Below are 21,411 nucleotides of genomic sequence, written 5' to 3' on the forward strand. Positions count from 1 at the left end.
TCCAAGTGTGCAAAGCTGGTTCAATTAACATAATTCCCCTATCTCAGTCTGCTCAGGCTGCTATAATATGATACCATAGACTGGGGGGCTTGAACAACAGATACTTAATTTCTCACAATTCTTGAAGCTGGCAAGTCTAAGATCAAGGTGCTGGCAGATTCAGTTCCTGGTCAGAATTCCTCTTTCTGGCTTACAGACAGTCACCTTTTTGCTGAGTTCCCACATGACACAGAGAGAGAACGAGAGCTCTGGTCTCCCTCTTCTTACAAAGAAAATTCCTATCATGGGGTCCCCATACTCACCTTCTCATCTCATCCTGTTTACCTCCCAGAGGCCTTTCTCTAAATACTACCACATTTGGAGTTAGAACTTCAACATATAAATTTGGGGGGGGGGCAAACATTTAGGCCATAACAATAAGCTAAACAAGAAAAACTATATAATCATATTAATAGATGCAGCAAAGGCATTTGACAAAATCCAACACCCATACATCATCAAAACAAAACAAAACACTCAGCAAAATAGGCATCAAGGAGAACTTTCTCAACATGATTCAGATCACCTACATAAAACCTACAGCTGACCTCATACTTAACAGTGGAAGACTGAACAAACACCCCTGTAAAATACGGAGCAAGGCAAGGATGCCACTCAGTCAATATAGTATGCAAATTCTAGCCGCTGCAACAATGCAAGAAGAAAAAAAAAAGGCATGCGCATTGGAAAAGAAGAAATAATACTGTCCTTGTTGGAAGATGACATGATTGTCTATATAGAAAATACTAAGGAGGGGCGCCTGGGGGGGCTCAGTCAACTGAGCATCTGACTCGATGATTTCAGCTCAGGTCATGATCCCAGGGTCCTGGGATTGAGCCCCGAGATGGGCTCTGTGCTGAGCAGGAAGCCTGCTTGAGATTCTCCACTCCTCCTCTCCTCTCCTGTCCCTCTCTGTCTGCCCCTCTCCTCCACTCACGAGTGCGCGCTCTCTCTCTCTCTCTCTCTCTCTCTCTCTCTCTCAGAAAAAGAAAATACTAACGAAAATACAAAATACTCCTAAAACTAGTAAGAGAGTTCAGCAAATGTGCAGGATAGAAGATCAACACACAAAAATCAATTGCATTGCTATATACTAATGACGAACGTGTAGAAGTGGAAATTAAAAACACAATACCCATTATAGTCACTTTAAAGTGACTATGTATTTTTAAAATATTTTTTTAAAAATATATTTTTTAAAATTTTTTAATGTTTATTTTTGAGACAGAGAGAGACACAGAGTATGAGTCCCTGAGCCACCCAGGTGCCCCAATACTTAGGTTATATTTAATAAAACATGTACAGGATATGAAAAGTTAGAAAATACTGAAGAAAAGAATCAAAGGAGGCCTAAAATAGAGATGCACATCACGTTCACAGAAGACTCAATATAGTAAACAATTCTCTCCAAATTGATCTATATGTTGAACGTGGTTTCTATTAAAAGCCTATCAAAATTTTTTGCATAGACAGGCATTTTCTAAAATGTATGAGGAGAGGGCACCTGGGTGACTCAGTCAGTTAAGTGTCTGACTTCGGCTCAGGTCATGGTCTCACAGTTCGTGGGTTCGAGCACCATGTTGGGCTCTGTGCTGACAGCTCAGAGCCCGGAGCCTGCTTTGGATTCTGTGTTTCCCTCTCGCTCTCTGCCCCTCCCCCATTCACACTCTGTTTCTCTCGCTCTCTCTCAAAAATAAATAACAACATTAAAAAAATTTTTTTAACGTGTGTGGAGAGGCACAGACCCTAAAATAGCTAAAAACAAGTAAATTGGAAGGAATTACTTTACTTGATATTAAGGCCCACGATGTAGCTACAGTAATTGGGAGAGTGAGTGAGGTATTGGTAGAAGGATGGACACAGAGATCAATAGAACACAACTGAGAACCCAGAAATAGACCGACACAAATATGTTCAACTGATTTTTCACAAAAGTGCAAAAGTAATTCAGTAGAGGAACTCTACACAAATGATGTTGGAGCAGTTAGACGTCTATAGTTTTAAAAAATGAACCTAATACCGTATACAGAAATTAACCCCAAATGGGTCATGTCCTTAAATATAAAATTATAAAACTCTTAGAAAAAAATCAGAAAAGAAAATCTTCAGGATCTAGGGCCAGGCAAAGAGTTGTTAGACTTCACACATAAAACATGATACATGAAAAGAAAACTTGATAAAGTGGATCTCATTAAAATTTAAAACTTTTGTTCTATGGGCAGCTGTGTTAAGAAGATGAAAAGGCAACCAACAGTCTGGGAGAAAATATTTGTAAACCATACATTTGACAAAGGACTTGTATCTAGAATTCAATATTGAAATTCAATTCAACAATTGAATTCAACAGTTAAAATAATGAACACTCTCATCAGAAAATGGGCAAAAGACATAAAGAGACATTTCACTGAAGAGAATATACAGCTGGAAAATAAGCACATGAAAAGATGTTAAATATTAGCAAGTAGGAGCTAATGCAAATTAAAACCACAGCAACATATTACTGTATCTATCAGAAAGGCTAAAATAAAAAATAGTGACAACACCAAATGCTGATGAGGATGTGGAGAAACTGGATCTCTCATATGTTGCTGGTGAGAATATAAAATGATACAACCACTCTAGAAAACAGTTTGGCCGTTTCTTTTTTTCTTTTAAAAATTTTTTTTTAATGTTTATTGTTGAGAGAGACACAGAGTATGAGTGGGGGAGGGGCAGACAGCGAGAGAGGGAGACACAGAATCCAAATCAGGTTCCAGGATCTGAGCTGTCAACACAAAGCCTGATGTGGAGCTTGAACTCATGAACCATGAGATCATGACCTGAGCCAAAGTCGGATGCTTAACCAACTGAGCCACCCAGGTGCCCTGGGCCATTTCTTATGAAACTAAATATGCAACTAGTGGGGCACCTGGGTGGCTTAGTCAGTTAAGTGTCTGACTGTTGATTTTGGCTCAGGTCATGATCTCACAATTCGTGGGTTCGTGCACCGTGTTGACGGCACTAACAGTATGGAGCCTGCTTGGGATTCTCTCTCTTCTCCTCTCACACTCACGCACGCACATTCTCTTTCTCTCTCTCTTTTTCTCTCAAAATAAATAAATAAACTTAAAAAAAACAAGTAAATATGCAACTACTATATAATGCAGCAGTTGCACTCTTGGACATTTATCCAAGAGAAATGAAGGCTTATATTTACACAAAGATACACACACAGATGTTTATAGCACTCTTATTCATGATAACCCCAAACTGGAAATAGTCCAAATGTCCTGCAGTGGGTGAATGGTTAAAAATTATGGTACATTCAGGGCATCTGGGTGGGTCAGTTGGTTGGCCTCTGACTTCGGCTAGGGTCATGATCTCGCAGTTCGTGAGTTCGAGCTCCGCGTCAGGCTCTGTGCTGATAGCTCAAAGCCTGGAGCCTGCTTTGGATTCTGTGTCTCCCTCTCTCTCTTTGCCCCTTTCCTGCTCGTACTCTGTCTTTCTCTCTCAAAAATATATAAACTTTAAAAAATTAAAAAACATTATGATACATTCATACCATGGAACATGGGCTCAGTAGTAAAAAAGACAGATTATCAATATATGCAAGTCTACACACTCTACTATTCCATTTACATGACATTGAAAAAATGAAAGCAATTGAAAACAGATTAATGGTTTCACAGGAGTTAGGGATTGGGGGGCAGGGGAGGGGAGAGAAGTGGGTGTACTTGTAAAGGCGTAATAGGAGGGGTCCTTGGTAATAGAGTCATGTGTCTTGACTGTATCGATGTCAGTGTATATTCTGATTGTGATATTACACAGTAATTGTGTAGCTGTTACACTTGGAGGGTACATGGGAGCACTCTGTATTATTTCTTAAAACTGCATGTAAATCCATACTCCTCTCAAAATAAAAGCTTTAATTTTTAAAAATTACAATGGAAAGGGGATGGCAGAGAACAATAAAAGGCTACAATTAAAAGCTATTCCTGTCTTAAGGGCCACAGTTTACAACCTTAAGCCTAAGGCGGACCTGGAAGTCTCAGGATCTGAGTTGGGTTTGTGCAGATCTGGAACATCTCTGACTCTCCCTGCCCAGTCAGCTAGGCCTGCATCCGTCTGGTTTTTGCATTGCTTGGTTCTGAGTTCTGGTGGTGTATCTCTGGCATTTTATGCCCTATATGTACGTTGTACCCCCACCCTTACACCTTCACACATTGGAGCACGGCTCTTAGGTGCCTTGTCTGGGCTGCTCTGCTTGTGGAGAAGGAGCTGTGATTGGTTGTTGGAAAGGCTGATAGGAAATGTGGGTGAGCACTCAACTGGCAGGGGCAATGACCTTGTTTCTATCATCCTTGAATTCTCAGTACTTAGCCTGGCACTCAGTAAAATGTTCACCAAGTAAATTACACCTACTACCTTGACTACAGAAGACAATTCTTAGACACCCATGCAGTAGTACCTTCAAAATTCAGACCTCTGCCAGAGAAGAAAGGGAGTTGCTTCAGTTAAAGAAAGTCCCAGCATGTTCAGAGCTGTAGACCTGGAAGAAGACTGAGTAAAGGAGAGGTAAGACTAGCCTCCATTCTTTCTGTCCCTGGGCCCTGGGTTTTCCCTGTGCAGTTCTGTCACTTTGCTGGCACAGCCTGACCTCGGGGTTAATAGCTTCATTTTTAAGACAGAAGTGGCTGAAAGTTGATGGGGTTTAGGTTTTAGGGCCCTTCCTTGCGCTGACCCTTTTCAATGCCCTCTACCTAATTTTGCATTTGTAATTTTGTAATTAATCTTTTTCTTAAGGAAAGACTCCAACATTGTATGTTTCGGGCCTCTTGAAATTTGCATTTCATAAAATGGATTGGTATGGATTCATACCTGGTTCAGGGTCCTTCATAAAAACAGTGCCAGTTCTTGGTTCTCTTAGCATAACTCGGATGGGCTGAAACTCTCCCAAATACTAAGGGAGAACAAACACGAAAGAAGACAAAGACAATGTAAGCATTAAAAAAGCAAAGCTGTGTTGATTCAAGTTTCTTCTTCTCTAATAGCTAGCTTATTCCCAGCACCCACAAGTTCTGGGAGACAGCTGGGCTCCTCACTTCCCAGCACCAGGACTAATTCCACACGGAGGGGTCTTGTGATGATCCATCATGTAAAAACTGGTGATCGAGAGCAAGGGCTTTGAATTGAGACAGTCTGGGTTCAAATATCATTGTACTGCTTAGCAGCTGTGTTGTTGACAAGTTATTGACCCCCCTGTGCCTTGGTTTCTACATCTGTAGAATGGGGCAATAATAATAGCTACCTTAAATTTGCCAGAATAGCCTACATAATGCTGTAGAAACCTAACATCTCAGAAGCTTAAAAAAAAAGCTTTATTAAGGTTTATTTTTTGTTCATGCTGTATGTTCATTGAGGGTCTACAGGGGTGGGTAGAAGAGCGGGCTCTGCTCCTCAAGGCTTTTGCTCAGGACCAAACTGATGGAGGCTCTGCCATTGAGAATAGTGTCTGTCAGTTCCAGTGCTGCAGCAGAGGAAGGGAAGGTGGAGATATGCCCATTAGCTCCAAAATGCTTCCTTACATCACACATCCATTTTGTTGGCCAGAGCAAGTCCTGTGGCCACACCTAACTTCGGAGAGATGGGGAAGTGAAACTGTGACTATTAACAGAGTGAAAAGGCAACACACAGAATGGGAGGAAATGTTTGCAAATCGTGCATCTGACAAGGGATTCATATCCAGCAACTCAACAACAACAACAACAAAACAACTCAATTTTTATTTTTATTATTATTATTTTAATTCTAGTATAATTAACATTCAGTGTTATATCCATTTCAGGTGTACAATATAGTGATTCAACAATTCTATACATTATTCAGTGCCCATCACAGTAAGTGTACTCTTAATTCCCTTCACCTATTTCACTCATTCCTATGCCTGCCTCCCCTCTGGTAACCACTAGTTCTCTATAGTTAAGAGTCTGGTTTTTTTTGGTTTGTCCCTTTTTTATTTTGTTCATTTGTTTTGTGTCTTAAATCTACATATGAGTGGAATCATATAATATTTGTCTTTCTGTGACTTATTTTACTTAGTATTATCCATATTGATGCAGATGGCAAGATTTAATTTCTTTCTTATGGCAGAGTAACATTCCTGTGGGTGTGTGTGTGTGTGTGTGTGTGTGTGTGTGTGCGCGCGCGCGTGCGCACACACACCACATCTTCTTTATCCACTCCTCTATCCATGGACCCTTGAGCTGCTTGTATAATTTGGCTATTGTAAATAATGCTGCAGTAAACATAGGGGTGCATATATCCTTTTTGAATTAGTGTTTTCATATTCTTTGGGTAAATACTCAATTGTGGGATTACTGGATCATATAGTAATTCTATTTTTAAATTTTTAAGGAAACTTAATACTGTCATTCATAGTAGCTGCACCAGTTTGCATTCCCACCAACAGTACACAAGTGTTCCTTTTTTCTCCACATCCTCACCAACCTTTGTTATTTCTTGTGTGGTGATTTTAGCCATTCTAACAGATGTGAGGTGATATCTTATTGTAGTTTTGATTTGCACTACCCTAATGATTGGTGGTGTTTAGCATCTTTTCATGTGTCTGCTGGCCATCTTCTTTGGACTAATGTCTGTTTATAACTTCTGCCCATTTTCTAATTGGATTTTTTTTTTTTTTTTGCGATTGAGTTTTAGAAGTTCTTTATATATTTTGCGTACTAACCTCTTGTTGGATATATCATTTGCAAATATCTTCTCCCATCCAATAGGTTATCTTTTTGTTTTGTTGATTGTTTTCTTTGCTATGCAGAAGCTTTTTATTTTGATGCAGTTCCAATAGTTTATTTTTGCTTTTGTTTCTTTTGCCTTAGGAGACATACCTAAAAAATGTTGCTATGGCCAATGTCAGAGAAATTACTGCCTATGCTGTCTTCTAGAATTTTTATAGTTTCAGGCCTCACATTTAGGTCTTTAATCCATTTTGAATTTATTTTGATATATGGTGTAATAAAGTGGTCCAGTTTCATTCTTTTGCATGTAGGTGTCCAGTTTTCCCAACACCATTTGTTGAAGATACTTTTTCCCATTGTATATTCTTGCCTCCTTTGTGATTGATTGGCCATATAATCGAGGGGCTTTATTTCTGGATTCTCTGTTCTGTTCCATTAGTCTATGTGTCTCTTTTTGTACCAGTACCATATTGTTTTGATTATTACAGCTTTGTAGTATATCTTGAAATCTGGTATTGTGATACCTCCAGTTTTGTTCTCTTTTCTTAAGATTGCTTTGGTTATTTGGGGTCTTTTGAAGTTTCGTAAAAATTTTAGGATTTTTGTTCTAGTTCTGTGAAAAATGCTGTTGGTATTTTGATAGGCATTGTATTAAATCTGTAGGTTGCTTTTTGAGTAGTATGGCCATTATAACAGTATTTTTTCTCCCAATCTGTGAGCATGGAATATCTTTCCATTTGTTTGTATTGTCTTCAATTTCTTTCTTTCTTTCTTTCTTTCTTTCTTTCTTTCTTTCTTTCTTTCTCTCTCTCTCTTTCTTTCTTTCTTTTTTTAAGTTTATTTACTTTGAGAGGGGGGAGAGAGAGAATTCCAAGTAGGCTCCACACTGTTAGTGTAGAGCCCAGTGCGGGGCTAGAACCCATGAACCGTGAGATCATGACCTGAGCCAAGATCAAGAGTTGGACGTCCAACTGACTAAGCCACTCAGGTGCCCGTGTCTTCAATTTCTTTCATCAGTGTTTTATAGTTTTCAGAGTACAGGTCTTTCACCTCCTTGCTTAAGTTTATTCCTAGATATTTTATCATTTTTCATGCAATTGTAAATGAGATTGTTTTCTTAATCTCTCCTTCTGCTACTTCGTTATATAGAGTATAGAATGCAACAGATTTCTGTACATTGATTCTGTATCCTGTGACTTTACTGAATTCATGTATCAATTTTAGTAGTTTTTGGTGGAATTTTTAGGGTTTTCTATATGTAGTCCCATATACTTTTTTTTAGTGTTTATTTTTGAGAGACAGAGAGAGAGACAGGGACAGAGTGTGAGTGGGGGAAGGGAAGAGAGAGAGGGAGACAGAGAATCCAAAGCAGACTCCAGTCTCTGAGCTGTCAGCAGAGCTTAATGTGGGGCTCAAACCCATGAACTGTGAGTTCATGACCTGAGCCAAAGTCAGATGCCCAAACGACTGAGCCACCCAGGTGCCCCTATATATTAGTATCATATAATATGCAAATAGTGAAAGTTTTTCTTCTTCCTTACCAATTTGGATACCTTTTATTCCTTTTTCTTATCTGATTACTGTGGCTAGGAGTTCTAGTACTGTGCTGAATAAAAGTGGTGAGAGTGGACATCCTTGTCTTGTTCCTGATCTAAAGGGAAAAGCTCTCAGGTTGTCATCATTGAGTACGATGTTAGCTGTGGGTTTGTCATATATGGCCTTTATTATGTTGAGGTATGTTCTAAGTCTACTTTGTTAAGGGTTTTTATGATGAATGGATGTTGTACTTTATCAAATGGTTATTCTGCATCTATTGAAATGATCATATGGTTTTTATTCTTATTTGATATCATGTATCTCACTGATTAATTTGTGAATACAGCTCAATTTTTTTATATCTTCTTTTTTAATGTTTTTTTTTTTTTTTGAGAGAGAGAGAGAGAGAGAGACATGAGTGGAGGAGGGGCAGAGAGGGAGACACAGAATCCGAAGCAGCTCCAGGCTCTGAGCTGTCAGCACAGAGCCCAATGCAGACCTTGAACTCAATGACCGTGAGATCATGACCTGAGCTGGTTGGATGTTCAACCAACTGAGCCACCCAGGCTCCCCAGGTCAATTTTTAAAATAAACAAAGGACTTGAATAGATGTTTCTCCAAAGAAGATATATAAATGGTCAATAAGCACAAGATGACAAGATGGTTAATAGCACTAGTCAGTAGGGAAATGCACATCAAAATCGTAATGTGATACTTCACATTCATCATGATGGCTGTTATCAAATAAAGAAAAACAGAAAATAAGTGTTTTAAGATCACGCAGAAATTAGAACATATATGTGTTGCTGGTGGGAATGTAGAATGGTGCAACTACTCTGGAAAATGGTATGGTGGTTCCTCAAAAAATTAAACATAGGGGGGCGCCTGGGTGGCTCAGTTGGTTAAGCGTCCGACTTCAGCTCAGGTCATGATCTCGCGGTCCGTGAGTTCGAGCCCCGCGTCGGGCTCTGTGCTGACAGCTCAGAGCCTGGAGCCTGTTTCAGATTTTGTGTCTCCCTCTCTCTCTGCCCCTCCCCTGTTCATGCTCTGTCTCTCTCTGTCTCAAAAATAAATAAACATTTAAAAAAAATTTAAAAAAAAATAAACATAGGGTTACCATATAATTTGGCAATTTCACTTTTAGGTATATACCCAAAAGAAATGAAAGCAGGAACTCGAACAGATGTTTGTATACCCATGTTCATACAGCATTATTCACAATAGCAAAAGTGGAACCAACCCATATGTCCATCTACAAATGAATGCTTAAACAAGATGTAGTGTGTTCATGAAATGGAATATTATTCAACCTTAAAAAGGAATGAAATTCTGATATATGCTACAACAAGGATGAACTTTGAAGATGTTGTGCTATGTGAAATAAGTCAGATACAAAAGGACAAACTTTGTATGATTTAACTATGTGAAGTACCTAGAATAAACAAATTCATAGAGACAGAAAATAGAATAGAGGTTAGCAGGGGCTGTTAGGAGGTGAGGGGATGGAGTTATTGTTTAATGGATACAGAGTTTGTTAGGATAACGAAAAAATTTGGAATTTGATAGTGGTGATGGCTGTACAACATTGTGAATATATGCAATGCCACTGAATTGTACACTTAAAAATGGTTAAAATGGTAAATTTTATATTATGTGTACTTTACCACAGTAAAAAAATCAGGAACAAATTGACCCAAGAAGCAGCAGAAAACTTAGTCTGATTACCATAGATAAGAGTAGAAACGTGATTAAAAATGCAGCTTTAAAAAAGTACTTGGGCCAAATCATTAACTCTGTCCCATATTTTAACAATGAAAAAAACATAGTTCCATTGTTATTTAAACTAGTGTAAAGCATAGAACAAAATGGAAAGCTAGATTTGTTTTATGAAACAAACACAACCTGAATACCAAAACCATATAAATATAAATGAGAGAGGGAGAGAAAGATACAGTACATAGATCAATCTCACTTATAAATATAGATTCAAAAATTCTTAATAACATTACTTAGAAAGATACAGCACTTATCAAAAGAATAATACAGTGTGATTATGTGGAGTTTGATCCAGGAATGGAAGATGGTTCCATAATTTGTTATACTAACACATTAAAGGAGAAAACAGGGTGCCTGATCCCAAGGTTGTGGGATCGAGATTCTGTCTCTCTTTCCCACTGCCCCTCTCCCCTGCTTATACTCTCTTATAAACAAATAAATAAATAAATAAACAAACAAACAAACCCAACCAACCACATGGTTACCAGTTGCTGAAAAGGCAGTGATTTTTAATTAAAAAATAAAAAATCCCAGAAAATATGAGAGGGCAGTTCTTATCTCTTGATGATAGTTCATCATGCATTGGATCACCATGCTTTGCTCTGTCAGTGCATCGGCCCATTGAAAATGTTGTCTAAGCAGCTACCTGTGAGGAGTATGGGGGCCATTAAGTGATGCTTTATCACTTACGAACAGATGTATTACAGGAACGGATGGAATCCTTAACAGCTAGTTAAGTTGCTTGAAGTATTTTGGTTCTTCTTGCTAGTGGACTTTAAAAAAAAAAAAAGTTTATTTATTTATTTTTGAGAGAGAGAGCGAGAGAGAGAGAGAGCATGCGTGCACAAGAAGGGGAGGGGCAGAGAGAGAGGCGGGCAGAAGATACAAAGCAGACTCCAGGCTCTGAGCTGTCAGCACAGAACCTGATGCGGGGCTCAAACCCACAAACCAGAGATCATGACCTGAGCAGAAGTCAGATGCTTAAGTGACTGAGCCACCCAAGCACCCCAGGAAGGATCATTTAATGGGACAATTCCTGTACCCTACTGCCCTTGTGTGATTGGACTGTTGATCCTCAGCATAGGAGTTTTACTTCTGCTTCTATTACATTTTGTCTTATTAAAATTAGCCTGTTCTTCTGATCTGAGATTGTCTTGGATCCTGATTTTTGTCATCCAAGGAAGTTAGTCTCTCACTGCTTTTTGTCACCTATCATCTCTTTAAGATGTGGTAAGTCACTCATCCGAGTAGACAGGTGGACAAAATATTTTTCCAACAAGGAAAGAAAGCCTTGAAGGCTTTTTAAACTGTCAACTTTTTTAAAATAAAAAGTTTTATTGTCTCAGTCTCCTTTGATCCATGGCAATTTTTCTTTGTCCATTTTCTTCTGAATGTCTTCATGACTTTGTTTGTATTGAATCATAAGCCTGAGAAATGCTTTATTTTTTAATCCAAATCTACACCATTCCAGGCAGTTGAGATTTGGGGAATACTGTCTATAACATGAGGACCCTGGGAGCATCTAAGAAAGTTGGTGGGAGTTTTCTACAATTTAAATCTAAATGAGGGGCCAAGTGGCCAGGACTCTAGCTACATGTAGTTCTACCAGAAATGAGATTTGTGATCTTGTAAAATCAAAGAACCTCTGTTAGCCTTACTATCCTCATCCAAATTAAACTTTCAAAGACCCTCAAAGACCTGAACGTTATATTGTTTCTAAAATATGTTACTCTTATTTTACCAGCATTGCATCTTTCTTGCCTCCTACCTCTTTTCCTTGCTTCTTTGTTTAATGTTACAGATAATAGAGACAGACATTACTTGCCTCAGTCAAGATTGCATGACCCTGAGCGAATTTATGATCTCCTGAAGAAAGGAAGCGTTGTCATTTTGAAGTTATTACATTGATCTAACCTAAATTCTTCTCCCCTAAATGGTTTCCCTTTGTGTGGCTAACATCTGTGCAACTGCCCACCTTGTAACAATCTCCAATTAAGATGGTTTGTTTTATTTCTTTGAGCTACTGATCCCTGGTTCCTTCATCCTTGCCTTACCCCCCCCCCCCCCCCGCCCCCAACGTCTTCAGAATTTCTAGCCTGTTTTTTCCTTTGGGTTCTGCCCCAGGTTTCTGTGTGACTCTAGTTTTAAGCATATCATTGGACAAAGACGGTGTTCCAGGAATGGGTAAGCACAGCACACTTCTCACTTTTTTTTTTTTTTTTTTTTTACTGAGATACAATTGATATATAACATTATATTACTGACAGGTATACAACATAATGATTCGAGATTTGTATGTATTGCCTTCTCACTTTTCAAGCCTGCTCTGTTAGACCAGGCAGCTGCCCTGACAAGGGCCAGGGCTTGTCATTCGTGGGGCAGGTATTGTCAGTCTGAAAGGCCTGCTCTCCACTAAGGAAGATCCAAGATACCTAAAGCACGAGAGAAGAGCTGGGACCCAATGACTGGATTGTGGCTACAGTAACGAGTGACGAGGGTAGTGGCCCCATGGAGTCTGCAAAAAAGGAGTCTTTTCCAGGTTTCTGTCAGTTGTGGTTCTCAAATGGTCCCCGATCCCCCTCCCTGGGGCTCAGCCCTTCCATAGGATGTCTCTCCAATAAATGCTTCCCTCTGCCTGGGGTTGTTGGGTGAGAAAGGTTAAGCAGCATGTCTGAACACCTGCTGAGAACAAAATCAAGGTGTATTTAAGCCGGCAACCTTTAACTGGGCTCCCTTGTCATCCCCACTAGTAGGAGATCTTTATCTGAACAGGAATCTTCCTCCTGGAATGCTCTCTGACAGAGCCCTGCCTCTCCAGCTGGGAGTTGGCCTCTTCAGAATGAGTAGCAGGGACTGCTTCATTCTGCACACCCTTCATGATCACCTGTGAGTGTAATTTATGGGTCGCCTGCCAGAACAGGACTCTCTCTACCATTTCCATGCAGCGGTTCTGCTGGAAGTTGGGACCCACCAGGCTGACCTGCCAGAACAAAGCAGCACTCCAGACCGGAGCCCCAGAATCGCTGACAGTAAGGCCACTTTTTTGTGGTGATGGCCTGGTAACATCACAAGGCCCTTGGCTGTTTACTTCCCTGGAAGTGGCTGAGTCTCTGTCTTATCCTAGGTAGAGCAATGGAAATGTGCATTCCCTGCAGGGTCCTGTGCCCTCTTACTCCTGGTCTCAGATGGCCTATCCTGATAGCAGGGCAGGGTGGAGGAACTGGGACCTTTAAAGGGCCCAAGGCAGGGGTTCATAACCTCCGGATGCATATTAGAATCACCTGGAATTTTTTTTTAAAAAAACCTCATATTCATATCATCCCCACTCTACCCAATCCTTTGGGGGTAAATTTTGGGTTTGTTTTTATTTTAAGATTTCAAGTGATTCTTATGTGCAACCAAGCTTGAAAACCAGTGGTTTACATCAGTGGCTCTCAAAATGTCATCCTCAAGGAGCAGTATCTACCTCTCCTGGGAACTTGTTAGAAATGCATACTTTTAATGCAAATTCTCCACTCCAGACCTACTGAATCAGAAAGTCTGGAAGGAGGCCCAGTACTGCTGCCCAGCAAAGTTTGAGAACAACTGGTTCAAGGTATAATATTAATATAGAAAGCAGGATAGTTATATGTGACCTATTGATATAACTGTGCAAAAGCATCAGTAGAAAAGATGCACTGAAAAAGATTGGATGAAAATGACAATAACTGTAAAAAATGATAATAGGTGTATTGGATGGTAGAATTACAAATTATTTGCTTTTATTTTCAAAATTTTTAGTAATGTCATTATATTGCTCACATATTCTTTTAAGAAACAGGAACTGGGTTGTGACAGTGCAGTATTTTAGTGTTTTGTACTGACAGGTGGGGTTGAGAGCATCACGAAGAATGTGGCAAGAGGAATGATGCTTGTTTGGACAGGCCCGACATGGCAGATTTCACCTGAGGGCCTATAGCTTCCCTGGAGAGAATTATCCTAGGTCCTCTTCATCTCATCCTATGGGTCTCAGCCTGGGTCACTCATTAGAATCACCTGGGGAGGGGTGCCCAGGTGGCTCAGTCAGTTGAGCATCCAACTTCAGCTCAGCTCATGATCTCACAGTTTGTGTGTTCGAGCCCCACGTCGGGCTCCGTGCTGACAGCTCAAAGCCTGGAGCCTGCTTTGGATTCTGTATCTCCCTCTGTCTCTGCTCCTCCACTGCTTGCACTCTGTCTCTCTCTGTCTCTCAGAAATGAATAAACATTAAAAAAGAAAAGAAAGAAAGAAAGAATCACCTGGGGAGGGTCTATTGTTAATAGATGCCTGGGCTCCACCACAAGTTGAGCCAGAAATGCTGGAGACAGGGCTCAGGAATCAATATAAATGGACAGAAGAACAGACCAACCTGCCCAAGTGATTTGGATGTACAGTGAGAGTAGAAAACCTCTCTCCTCATCCTTGAGATTTAAAGAAACCAGGTTATATCCAGAGGTCATCATCTGGGAGTCTTGGGAGCTTCCTAACACTGAGACATGGAACCCTTCTGCTAGAAGAGAGCATCACCCACCTCACCCCCCAGCAAGCAGGCGGCAGGTAGAATGGTGGGTCAGAGCTTGGGGGCCAGAGTCAGACGGCTTAGGGGTGAAACCAGAGTCTAATTACTTGCTGTATGACATAGAAAAGGTGACAGGCCTCAGTTTCATCCTTCCATGCCTCAGTTTCATCACCTGTAAAATGGAAATTCCTCATCTTAATAGTGCCTACCTCATAGAGTCATGGGTGGGGGGGGGGGGGTTAAATGAGCTATTACAGGTAAAAGTCTTAAGATAGTGCCTGTCATGTAAGTATCATGAATGTTAGCTGCTGCTAAATGTTAGCTGCTTCTGTCTCTTGCTCATGTCCTTATTATTAGTGGTCTTCCTAATCCCTCTAGGGCCTGGGTTGAGTTGAGTTGAACAGGTTATTGAACTGGGGTAGGTCCCAGGACAAATGGAGGCTTCAGAAATTTCTTTGTCTTATTCATAGTTCACAGTCTTTTCTCCTTTTCCCATTTCTTTCATTGGCCATTCCTAGGGGCATGAAAATGATGGCAGTTGCATCCTTGAGTCTAAATCATTCAAATACCCCTCTAAGGGTCAGTTATTATTTGCCCCCTCACACTTAAGGGGATTGCAGCCTTCCCCATTTGTCAGGCTTGACCTTGGGGTATCCCTGCTGGGAGCAACCACTTCCCGGATTGGCTCTACTTTTGTTGCTTTTCACAATAGAATGTTCTAGAAAACAATTACATATCTGCTTCTTTCTCTCCACCTTTGGGTGGTGGTGGTGGTGGTGTGGTGTGTGTGTGTGTATGTGTGTGTTTAAGGGAGTTGGTCTTGTGTTAGGAAACCCAGGGAACGGGAGTGGACAGCTTCAGGTTCGGTGGGAAACTGATTCCTATTGCCTTTGATGCTGCTGTACTTTTACCTGGTGCTAGAAAGGGAGCCAGACATGTGAGGAGGACATTCACCCTTCTCAGAGAAGTCCTCATGTCACTGTTGCACCTGCTTAAGTACTAATGAAACCCCCAGTTGTTTACACTTCCACTGAGGGGCTGAGACATCCAAGAACCTAGAGCACCCCTAGGCTCTCCATTTCTTTGAGGCCAAGCCTGGAATTGGAATTTGCTCCCATGTCCCTGGTAGCCTCAGCCTGCCTCTGCTTGAGGAACACTGGCTTCTCTTTGACATGGCCCTGTACCATCCCAGAAGTAACTTGCTTCCTCGTCATGGAAGGCACAGTCCTGACCTCAGGGAGATTATAGCCTGGTTGGAAGAAAATGCCAGTGCCCAGGGTGACATTCAAAACAAAATGTGCTGGTTTCCTAGGAGGAAGCTGAGGCACTGTGGGAGCAGAGAAGACAAGACCAGGAATGTTTCTTGCTGAGTCAAAGAAGGCAAAGTTTGGAGAAGGGCATTGCCAGGAAAGAAGGCCCATCCAGCAGAAACACAGAGACCGGAAACTGTGGGCTGTATTTCAAAGATGGAAGTGGACATATGGATCAGGACTGGCCAGTAGGAAATGACCCTTCAGCTAGGGGCCCATTTGGCCATCCAAGTGATCTGATTTCCAACCCTTCACCTGAGTCTGTTTGCCATTGAAAATATCTCACTGGTCTTTGTTAAGGCAGAGGTGCAAAGGTGTCAAGGAGGAGAGGGAACAATTGGGGTGTCTTCAGGGGCGAGGGCTCAGGACAGCTGGAAGGGAAAAAAAACCCTGTCTTCGATGGTGGATGTTACTCTTATTTCAAGCATAATGGGGTGGATAGTGCAGGCTATTCCTGTTTTATAATTTTTTAAATGTGTGTTTATTTATTTTGAGAGAGCGAAAGCAGGGGAGGGGTAGAGAGAGAAGGAGAGAGAGAATTTCAAGCAGGCTCTGCACCCCCCAAATGGGGGCCTGATCGCATGAACTGTGAGATCATGACCTGAACCAAAATCAAGAGTCAGACACTTAACCAACTGAGCCAACCAGGCACCCCAGCCTCTTCCTATATTATAGGTGAGAAAATGGGCTCAGGAGAGTGTTGTGGACAAAGTCCCATAGGGGTGATTAGTCAGAGCTGGGATTTGAACTGGGCACATCAGGCTCCGTTGCCTCCAGCCTGTCCTTTCTGCAGAGAGAGGATTCTCTGTTGACTTTGGATGCCAGTCCAAGGCATCTTATTAGTAATTTATAGTTTCTAAAGCACCTTCCCAGGTATGACCTGGTTTGAACCACAGCACCATTTCCTTCTGTCTTCTGCTTATTTGTGTTCACTTGGGCAAACCCTTTTGCCTCCTTGTGCCTCAGCTTCCAACCAGCCACATCTGGTTCCTGACGAGGATGTTCCTCAGGCTTCCCTCATCTGACACCCTGAGATTCCTTGTCCTTTGTCCTCTCTTCCAGGCTCTCTCCAGCAAACTCTCCTCATCATGGTTTATGTTTTCAGTTGCTCAGAAGCACTTGTGTCCTACCGTCCTGTCAGCCTTCCTCACAGCACACACATCCGTCTCCTCCCGAGAGTAACAAACTTTCTGTGTGTCATAATGCCTAGAAACTTGGTGAAGGTCATTTTCTGATGTCCTTAACAAGGACACGTGATGACAGATGGAGCCTGGGACCAGGCCCAGTGAGTGGAACCTGCTTATTTTGCTCCATCTGATCAGCTGTGGACTTTCATGGAAAGAATCAAGGTTAAGCAGTGTGCACTGAGACAGTTGCTAGCCAAGGAAGGTCACTCCATCTCTTCTCAGACATTGCCTTTTTATGAAGGCTTTTTATAGCCCACTTTGTTGGGAGTAACTTTTTTCTTAATTAAGAATTCTAATTTTAAAGTGAGCTCTGACCTCTTTCTTTACAGAATCATTCTAGTGCTTTGATTGCATTTCATGCGTAGAAATTAAGATCCTTTATTGTCTGCTATCTGTGTTTTCCTCCACGGCTAGTTACCCATGGCAAACTGACACTTTATGGAGATCATAAATGAGTTTATTCTGCTAGAATATCAATAAAGGTCTTTGGAGAATTTTATTGAGGTGTAGAGAGATGTAAGAGACTATTTCTCCCTTATTAGGAGACCCATATGAGCCCGTCAGGGTGTGTTTCAGTATGGATGGGAGCCAGTGGCTAAATGATTTTTGAAGCAGGAGGTAGATTTCTTCACAGTGAACTTGAAGGGAAAAGCAAAGGAAATACGATGTCCCCTTTAGAATTTGGAGTTTCGCAAGGTCAGTTCTCTGGATAGAAGTTGATTTACACTGAAGAGTTATTCTGGGTGTTACCCTCCGTGTTATACTAGAGGGCTATTGAAGAAACAGTCCTTTCTGTGACCCGATCACAAGGCTAAGAAGCCTATTCAGGTGCATAGGGAGACGTGCACACAAGTGCGTTCTGCAAACCACTGAAAAGAACCTGGATGCCCATCAGTAGGGAATGGGGGAATAATGAATAAATGATCTGGAACTACATGCGACAATATGAGAAGAAATCTCAAAAATATGACATTGGACAAAAATTGCCAAGTGATACTTTAAGAGTTTAATGCTATTTATGTAAGGTTCTAAAATAAGCAAAACAATATTTATTATCTATGGCTATACCCACGTAGCAAAATATGTAATTAAAGGCAAAGGAATGAAAAATACCAGATTTAATTTAATTTAATTTAATTTAATTTAATTTAATTTAAGAATACCAATACCTTGTGGTGCCTGGCTGGCTCAGTCGGTAGAGCATACAACTCTTGATCTTGGGGTTGTGAGTTTAAACCCCATCTTGGGTGTAGAGATTATTTAAAAATAAAATCTTAAAAAAAAAAAAGAGTGATTACCTCTGGAGCTGAAGGGAAATGAAATCTGGAAGGGGTTCAAAAGGAACATGTATAATTTCTCTAAGGTTTTCTTAAAGTGACTTATAGGTATGTACATTTAAAAATATTCAGGGGCACCTGGGTGGCGCATTCGGTTAAGCGTCCGACTTCAGCCAGGTCACGATCTCGCGGTCCGTGAGTTCGAGCCCCGCGTCGGGCTCTGGGCTGATGGCTCAGAGCCTGGAGCCTGTTTCCGATTCTGTGTCTCCCTCTCTCTCTGCCCCTCCCCCGTTCATGCTCTGTCTCTCTCTGTCCCAAAAATAAATAAACGTTGAAAAAAAAATTTTTTTTTAAATATTCATATTTTTGAATGGCTGAAATATTTTGTAATTTTATTTTATTTAAATATTTTTTTTAATGTTTACTTATTTTTGAGAGAGATAGAGTGGGAGCCGGGGAGGGGCAGAGAGAGAGGGAGACACGGAATACACAGCAGGTTCCAGGCTCCAAGCTGTCAGCACAGAACCCAATGCAGGGCTCAAACTCATGAAATGTGAGATCATGACTTGAGCCGAAGTCAACGGCTTAATGGACTGAGCCACCCAGGCGCCCCTATTTTGTAATTTTAAATTTTGTTTAAAAAAAGGGAGAACCTATTCAGAACAGTCTGGCCAGTAGTTTCAAATTTTAATAATTACTAACCAGATTTTTCTGGGGCTGATTAGCTTGACCTTTTGCTGTTCTTTCATCTTTTGCCCCATCTGATTCATTGTGACCACTTCATCATCCCTGAGTGTTAGCACCAAGGAGAAAATAAGAGAAAACATGAAACTCTTCATTTTCCTATTTGTTTGATGAGTGTGGAGTAGAAATTATGCACCAAAGGAAATCTTCGCGTTTTTAGCATATTTTATTCATTTATTACAATGCCAATTACAAAGGTTAACAGAGACAAACTTGAATTCTGAGTAAATATATAAGGATCTTCTGCCGAACTGAAGGGGAAGGGGGCTCCGACTGTGTAAAGCTTGCTCTAGGGCCACACCTGCCTCTAGGGAAGTGGTTTTGATATCCTGTTCTGAAATCAGTGTTTCCTTTGCATTAACAGCATGGCCGGACCCCCCTTCATCTTGCTGCCAATAAGGGCCATCTTTCTGTGGTCCAGATCTTGCTGAAGGCTGGCTGTGACCTTGATGTTCAGGATGATGTGAGTAGAAACCACATTCTATTGGGATGGGTTGTTTGGGAGCTTGTCTATCTGGAAATACACAGTATAGCATGTAAGCAGCTAGGCAGTGGGAGGGTAGAAGATGCTCTCCTAGCACTTTTTAGCTCCATCTTGGTCTCCATGGGGTCCCCACGGGGACCTTCTTCTTGAAGACCTATCCTGGGACCCATTCCCAGTAGCAAGCTATAGTTTGCAAGTTTGGGGTGGTTTTCCCATCATGGTTCATGTGCTATCTAGTATCATCTACGTCTAGAGCCTCAAAGGCATATTGTCTATGTCCTGTCTTGTTGTGAAGGAGCACACCACACACACACACACACACACACACACGAGTAAGTGTGGGCAAGGCCTGTGGGAAATGTGTCATTGACCAAGCTTACTGTTAGAGAAAAAGTGGGGCTTAAAAACTTGACTTTTTCCTCTTCTCACTTTGATTTCTCTTAGGATACGTTTACTTTTAAAGGACCTGTTCAAATAAAAAATTAACATATCATGGAATCCAAGAAAAAGGAAGCATCCTGAAAGAGTTTCCTCTCATGTTATGCCTTTATTAAGACTCAGTCTCTGGGGCACCTGGGCGGCTCAGTCAGCTGAGAGTGTTCAACTCTTGATCTCAGCTCAGGTCTTGATCTCAGGGTCATTAATTCAAGCCCCCGTTGGGTTCTGCATTGGGCATGAAGCCGACTTAAAAAAAAAAAAAAAGACTTTGAGTTTCTTCATTCAGATTATGTAGACAAAGACTCCAATTGGCTCCTCTACAGTCAAGTATTCATTCCTGACTCAATCACCAGTGGTGGGGATGAGGTCATGTGGTGCACAGGGTTGCCTATTGGATCTTTGAGGAAGTAGATTCTCTAAGAAGAGGATATAAATAAGATGAAATGAATTGTCCTCCAGTGAGCTATTAGGAAACAGCCTTATGATAATGTAATTGGAAATTATTTTCAGAAACTGTTCCTAATTTCAACTCTAATTTGTGTGGTAGGACTTTAAGAAACAAGAAGTTTTGTGAGGAACAGAGAATCTTACAGAACTTGCACATATCATGATCTCTTCCTGATTGACCTTTGATAACTGAGGGTATGGGAGTGTTAATCAAATTTTAACCCCTCAGGTGTGCTAGCAGGGTATAGGTTACCAAAGTGCATCTAGTTTTCTGTAGGTATCTTTGTAATGTCCTAAAACTTGGCAAACATATGGTGAGAAGGACAGCATTCACAAAGAAATAACTAAATGTCATTGTTTTATGTACAGGCAGAAGGCTGTCCAGTATCATTCATAAATCTCTGGTTATATTTGGAATCATTGGGTCATCAAAAATGTTACTTTCAAAAGATGCTGATTTAACTTTCAGCTGTTGATTTCTACCTTGGGTCATAATACATTTTCCCTACACTGTAACCATGATAACATTCCTGATTCTATCATATCCTTAGATGACAGGAGTGAAAATACAAGGGGAGAGAAGAGATTCTGACCACAGAAAAGGCAGGGCATTGGGATGCTGGTGCAAACATGTTGGGATGCCTCTGGTCTTCTCTTTGCATAATTGAAGTCCTCACTGGCCATGGTGGCAAGGCTACCATGCCAGGTCCGCCAACTCCTGCCGCAGCTCTTGAGCTCCAAGAATCACTGTGTTCTCATGCAGCAAGAGCCATGCTAACTTCTTAGAACTGTGGGCGTTTATATCAGGCAAGGTAGGAAGTAAAATAGGAGTTTTCACAAGGTAGCTAAGGGGAGACATGTCAGCAAAAGGAAATTCACCTCTACTTTTAGATGGGAACAATGTG

The 21,411-nt window shown here is 41.0% G+C and overlaps 1 protein-coding gene across 7 annotated transcripts in view; it reads left to right on the plus strand.

The window, feature by feature from the left end:
• Nucleotides 1-21,411, plus strand: part of ANKRD6 (ankyrin repeat domain 6) — a 226,664-nt gene that overhangs the window by 158,573 nt on the left and 46,680 nt on the right. For 5 of the 7 annotated variants that reach the window (XM_086707411.1, XM_086707410.1, XM_086707412.1 and 2 more), the window contains exon 1: nt 19,503-19,600. Coding sequence is in view for 2 of the 7 variants with exons in the window: in XM_086707414.1 (XP_086563540.1) it covers nt 19,502-19,600 (99 nt within the window). In the remaining 5 variants the exon portion in view is untranslated. Of the gene's footprint in view, nt 1-19,501; nt 19,601-21,411 lie in introns of those variants that run through there. The other 2 variants (XM_086707414.1, XM_086707416.1) reach the window with 1 other exon arrangement.

The sequence above is a fragment of the Puma concolor genome, chromosome B2, assembly GCF_028749965.1.
Source record: "Puma concolor isolate L17-30 chromosome B2, mPumCon1.1.hap2, whole genome shotgun sequence".
In the NCBI taxonomy this organism is placed as follows: Eukaryota; Metazoa; Chordata; class Mammalia; order Carnivora; family Felidae; genus Puma; species Puma concolor.